Below are 6,448 nucleotides of genomic sequence, written 5' to 3' on the forward strand. Positions count from 1 at the left end.
GGAGTGTTTGAGGCACTGTAAGGGCCTGAGGGGGGTTTTGGGGTGCAGTTGGGTTGGAGCAGGCCTGGGGTGGGGAGTGTTGAGGCTGCGGTGGATGAGGGCAGGTAGGCGCTGGGATGGATGTAGGGGTCAGTGCAGGGGTTGGTTTGGGGTGATGGCTGGGGTTAACAGTGGGACTGGGAGGCAGGATGTGCAGGTGAGAGAGGGGCCAGTGGGACTGTGGTTGATAGGGGTTCGGTGGAAAGCATTGGGGTATACTGAGGAAGGGGTGTTGTGTGTGAGGAGGGTTGTGGGGGACTTGAGGTATGCCAGGAGAGGGTGAAACCTGCTATGGAAATACAAGTTTTGCTTGAGGATAGGCACAATCTTAGTGTTGCAAGATGCAAAGGCAGTGCCAAATCACCGTCACTCTGTCCTTCCCTGAGTTCAAGGCTGTCAGTCCCTGGCACCTCACACTCAGACTGAGGCTGACGCAACACCACTCTGCCTTTTGATCTCAATCTGATGATTTAGCAGCACTCTGGATGTAAAGAACTGCTGAATTGCCAGAACCAGTTGCTAAATCACTTGTCCTTCTCTTGGCAGCGATAAAGCTCTGCCCTGACCCAGCCTTGTTTTACTTATTAGGCCCAGTGGACTGGGGTGCCAGCCCAGCACTGTTGAGAGCAGAGTTTGAAGCCAGTTACATGCTGATGCTAGCAGTGATAAACGACTCAGGCAAGTCATTTAACTTCCCTGTGTCTGTATGTTCCATATGTAAAATAGTCATCATAAAAATATTCATGTACATTTTCAGGGTACTTTGTAATGTCAGCTTAAAGACTACTCTGTCAGCAGATGCTGTTATTACAGCAACCAGGGACTGATACCACTGTATCCTCAGAAGCCTCATGTTAGCATTGTTTCCAACTCTTCTCTCTTTTTCTTGTCATTGATTCATAGGCAAGCTCTATGTATCACTAAAATCCTCACGTCTAGAGGCTAGTGCTGGTATTTCTGAATAGTGGAGGGCTTCCTGCAGCTTTATAATAAAAATAGGATAGCATTACACCACCAGCATCTAAAACATAAATATGGAAATGTTAATTTAGAATCAATTTTGGGATGTTTCAGACTGTAAAGTTCTTTTAACTAGATCTCTGTTGAGGACAGAGGAGCACTTTATGGGACTGTAAATTTCATGCAAACAGTCTCTGTGAAATACAGGTTCCCTCTACACACTAGCTGTTCTCTCAATATCAATCATATGCCTTGCAAGTAATGTTTCACAAATATTCGGTAAATCACAGGAAAATGCTTGCAGTAATGTGAAATATGACATTCAGTTGACTGTTTCAACAGAGGCCCCTAACAGGCCATTCTCCTGTCAGCACTAACATTTGTTATGGCTAATAACATTTTCAATCACAACTATTTTGGGAAAATGGATTTATTTTAAACCTGCTTCCCTGCAAAGGAGATCCTGAAAATGCCCTGCCAAGGACACAGGCTCCTTACAGAGCACAGACCGTTAATTCCCAAATGAAATTTCATCTCATCTTAGTTCTCAAACATTGTTTCTTAGACAGCTTTTTGAAGACTTCGTTTGTTTGTTTTCATGCACTGAGGTACATGTTCACCTCTTGGTCATTGCTTTCAGTCTGGTTGAGATAATAGCAATAGAAAGTTACTTTTGAGTAGGTATCTTGGGGATATTCTGGAACTGATTTGGAATTTTGCTCCAGATTCTGGGGGGAAAAAAAAGAAAAAAAGGCTTAAGAACTTTGTGGATAGGAAATTGGTAATGCTGGTAACTTGTATTACATTGAAAGAAACTTCTTATTCTGAAACCTGAAGATTTTATGTCATTTTAACTTTTTATTTTCTCTTAAACCACACTTTACATAGAACCTAAAATGGTGCTTTTCTTATCTAGGAAGTCCAAGACCTGCATTAGATAGAGTGTGAATTCCTTTCTCATCCTCAAGCATGTTGCTAGAGCTTGATGGAGGACAACATACCTGTGTTTATGTGTCTGTGACCTCAGCCCTCTTTCTGCATCTGTTCGTGTACCCAGACACTGGTGTTTAACTACCATGCTTCTTGAGACTGGTCAGTCTCTTGAAGCCAAGCACATACACATTAGTGGATCTTGTGCTTCCACATTTGTGGAATTCTCCCCTCCCTGAATAGAGAACTTAATCCTCTGATGTTGCATCCCCCTACAAAGTGTACCTTCACGATTGTCAAGCTGGATATCATACTAAGCCAAAAGTGTGCCGAAGAATTTGGGCAAAATATGAATTGTTTTATTTAACACCTGTATGAAGGGATGGAAGGAAGTGCAGGCAAGGGGTGTTCTGGACTTTGTCTTCTTGTCTGTAGTTCTTATAATTTTAGATTTTCTTAGATTGTTTAAAAACATGCCATAGCAATTAGCTAAGAAATAAACAGAGCAAATGTCTGCCATGCCAAAGGGTCCCAAAGTGCTCTCCTGCTGACAAGGCCAAGCACATCTTCCTGGTGTGAATGTGGACCCAGTCCAAATGGCTGTCGCTGCATCACACAAGTGATGGCACTCTGCGCTGCTGTGCTAACAGGCATTTACAGCCCCCTTGACCCTGTCACTCCCCATAAATCCATACCTATTTGTGCTCTCATTTCACCCTAGTTATTCTCTGGCAGGTCAGATATGAGATGCAGTTTTCATATCATGAGGCTAGTGAGAAACTAAGGCTGGGGTAATGGCTAACATCAAAATTACTTTATTAACAGAGCAGAGAAGAGAGCTCCTGTGGTGAAGCCACCTCCCCTGGAAAGCAATCTCAGGTCTGTTGCAAATTCATTGTGCAGCTTCAGAGATACCAGGAACTTTCCTTTTGCCTCAGTTTTCCTATCTATGAAATGAGTATAAAGGAAAATGAGATTAAACTAATGGCTACTAAGTGCTTTAAACCTAAATGATTCTTTATTATTTGCCAGAGATTTTAAATCTGATTTTGGTAGAAACTCCTTAGTGCAGACTTCTTCTATCTTCTAAGCCCTTTTTTAACTTCTTTCTGACTTTTCTCTAGGCAGAAGAGATCATGACTTCTGTCAAAGAGCAGGAAGCCATCAGGAGGCTCATGGTTTTCTTGCAGGAATGGGATAGTGCCCACAAAGTTGCACGAAGCCACATCCTGGACAACTTCATTAAAAGCAATTACAGCAAGACAGAACCAGAACTGGAGCTGGAGTTCTCCCAGGGAGCCAGCTTGTTTCTGGCTCGCCTAGCAGCATGGCTCAGGATGACGTATCTGCTTCCTTGGAGGTGGCAGTGGGATGGAGAGGAGGGGAAAGTTCACTAAAAAATTGTTTAAAGAGTAAGCTTCTGTATGGAGACATCCAGCCGTGTTCTCCAGGGTTAAAAAATCCCTGTCTATCTAAAGATGGAATTGAAGGGAGAGCCACGTAACCTGTTTCTCAGGGACCTAGAATTAGTGGGTTTTCTCATATTGGGATGAGCGTGCTGCCTGTGAGGGAAAGGTCCATACTCTCTTGCATGAGAAAGTAGCCAGTTCAGACCTCCACATTGCCAAAGGCAGCCTGTGGAACACCACAGCGGTCTGTAGATCTCTCCTTAACCCTGTCAAACAGCTACACATACAGCACATGCCTCAGCAAGCTGCTCAAGTCCATTGGCATCTTCCTATCAGCTGCAAGCGGGTGAGAATGGAATGTCACTGTGTGAGAGGTGCATGGGGAAGGCACACAAGGGTGAGCAAGTAACATAATAAGTCGTTGGACACGTTTTGTGAGAGCTGTGTAAGAACTTCAGGCAAGGCAGGCCCCAGTGAGGCTTCTGGTAGGAATTTCAAATACTCTCAAAACCAAATCCACTGCTTATCCGCATCTCCAGAGCCACCAGGTCACCGACACAACGTGGAAGGAGTGTGGTGAGAGTCTGAGTGCAGAAATGGGGCCTTTTGTGCCTGTGGTTCTGAAATGAGCACAGGCTAAAATGGGAGCTGGTGACCTGCTGGCCGCAAATCATCCTGCTGGCAGGCATCTGCCTCTGCGCTCCAGGCTGAGCCTCCCCGTGTTCCCTGCCCGGGTACCTGCACTCTGAAGCAGGAGGTGATGGTTCCTGGGAGCACAGTGGAAGCAGGTGATGCTTTTGGCTTTGTTCCCCCTATGCTTGCAGACACAGATACCTTATCGAATTCCTGGAGATTGGAGGTGTCTTGATTCTCCTGGAAATACTAGGACTGAACCACCAGAAAGAAGAGGACAAGAGGGAGTCTGTAAAGCTGCTGCAGCTCATCGCAGATGCTGGCAGGAAGTATAAGGAGCTCATCTGTGAAAGCTATGGTAAGCAGTGTGTCCATATGTGCTTGTTCCTAATTCAGACAAGGATGTTCTCCCTTGACCTCTAGCCCCTGGGGCTGCTGGAGATGCTGAGCCACTCCCTCTCCCCTGGGTTCTGCTGGAAGGAGTGCAGAGTTTCAGCTGTTGTTGATCAGTTGCATTTCGTCCCCTCTCAGTTTGTACTCGCTTTCTTCACACTCATTTCTTTTGATGCGGTAGTGCTGTGCTCCTGGTTGCAACTGCTCCAGTTAAAACCACAAAACAGTTTCCCTTCTTACCTGCAGCGTTCACTTACTGCGGACTTTCCCAGACTTCCCCTCTTGGGGTGGGAGGGTTTTGCAGTTTGTACCTTGGCTGGCTGAACATGAGCCAGCTTGTGCGCAGGCAGCCCAGGCGGCCAACAGCATCCTGGCCTGTATCAGCAATATTGTGGCCATCAGGGCCAGGGCAGTGATCATCCCCCTGTACTCAGCACTGGTGAGGCTGCACCTCAAACATTGTGTTCAGTTCTGGGCCTTTCGCTACTAGAGAGATACTGAGGTGCTGGAGCAGGTCCAGAGAAGGGCAGCAAAGCTGGTGAAGGATCTGGAGCACAAGTTTGATGAGGAACAACTGAGGGAACTGGGTTTGTTTAGTTTGGAGAAGAGAAGATTCAGGAGGAACCTTATTGCTCCCTACAACTACCTGAAAAGAGGGTGGAAAGAGGAGGTGGCTGGTCTCTTCTCCCAAGTAACCAGTGATGGAACAAGAAGTAACAGCCTCAAGCTGTGCCAGGGGAGATTTAGGCTGGATATTAGGAACAATTTCTTCATCAAAAGGGTGGTCATGCACTGGAAAAGGCTGCCCAGGGCAGTGGTGGAATCACCACCCCGGAAGTGTTTACAAGCCATGTAGATGAGGCCCTAAGTAACATGGTTTAGTGGTGGACTTGGCAGTCCTGGGGTAAAGGTTGGACTTGATAATCCTAAAGGTCTTTTCCAACCGAGTTGATTCTATGATTCTATGATTTTGAAAGAGCATTACAACAGCTTTCTTCCTGGTTTTTGTTTTGTTTTTTTTTTTCCTGGGAAGCAGAAGCTAAACCCCATTAGCCATTCTGTAGCTCAGATTCCACTGTCAGAGGCCATGAGGTGATACTTGCCATCACAGAAAGACAAAGTGGCAGGATCATCAGAGGGATGCTTAGCAGTGCCAGACTCTGCTTGTGTAAATGCCTGCAGAAGGGCCTTGGCAAAATACTCGTTAGAATTTTGCCAACTGGTTTTCCAAACAAAGAACCTGGCTTCTGTTCTTCAAGCCACACTTCAAGTGGGATGTGGTGCTGGGCTTCCTCTGGGGTGGCAGTGGAACAGCTGAGGTGGGTGATCCAGGCTCATGCAGGCGCACAAGTTGGTGTCTCTTTCTCTGCACAGGGGTGCAATCACTTGCCAAGTTCTTGGCCACTTCCAACTCAGCAGAGGCTCAAGATGACACGCAGATTCTGCTGGAGTCTTTGGGCCACAGCAATCCCAAGTACCAGAACCAAGTCTACAAAGGCCTCATTGCTGTGCTGTCATGCGCCTCCCCCCGAGCCCAGCAGCTGGCTCTGCAGACACTGCGGGTCATGCAGGTAGGTCATGGCCAAAGGCAGCATTTCCCTGGCAGGAAGCTGGCACGGCCTCCTTAACATCAGGGCTGGAAAAGGGCAGCCTGGAGTGTGAAGACTGTCCCTGTCACTGCCCTTTTCCCCCCAGGACATGGTGGGAGAGGCGCCCACAGCCGTGGTGGAGCCAGTGCTGGACATGCTGCGCTCTACGCACCTGCAGGTCCAGTATGAAGGTAGGACCCATCCAGCTGCCCTGGGCAGGGGCTGAGGGTGCTGGGGGAGGCTGTGGCAGGGGTTGGCCGTCTGCAGGCCTGGGAAGGTGTGGTGGGGATGTGGGGATGGGAAGCCTGGGCAGGGGATGGGACGCCTCGGCCCGTGTGGCTGCGGGACCGGACTGGCAGATGATTCCGCACGGTGCTGCGGCTGCCCTCGGCGACGCGCTGCCTCATTAGCATGTGATTCGTTAGCATTGCTGTCATTTGCATACCCAGCGTGCACTGCTGACCGGCGCCGCGGCCCCGTACAAGCTGTCCGCTC

At 47.9% G+C, this 6,448-nt stretch overlaps 1 protein-coding gene across 1 annotated transcript; it reads left to right on the forward strand.

Annotated features, from left to right (window-relative positions):
• Positions 1-3,059: 3,059 nt before the first annotated feature.
• Positions 3,060-6,144, forward strand: LOC104399195 (chromosome unknown open reading frame, human C1orf228; the record flags this gene model as incomplete). The annotated part of the gene is made up of 5 exons (XM_010024199.1): positions 3,060-3,271; positions 3,616-3,684; positions 4,163-4,329; positions 5,739-5,935; positions 6,060-6,144. Coding segments are annotated over exons 1-5 (724 nt in total), but the record flags the coding sequence as incomplete, so codon positions are not given.
• Between the last annotated feature and the right edge of the window lie 304 nt (positions 6,145-6,448).

Source organism: Nestor notabilis, unplaced genomic scaffold, assembly GCF_000696875.1.
Source record: "Nestor notabilis isolate BGI_N333 unplaced genomic scaffold, ASM69687v1 scaffold25851, whole genome shotgun sequence".
NCBI lineage: Eukaryota > Metazoa > Chordata > Aves > Psittaciformes > Psittacidae > Nestor > Nestor notabilis.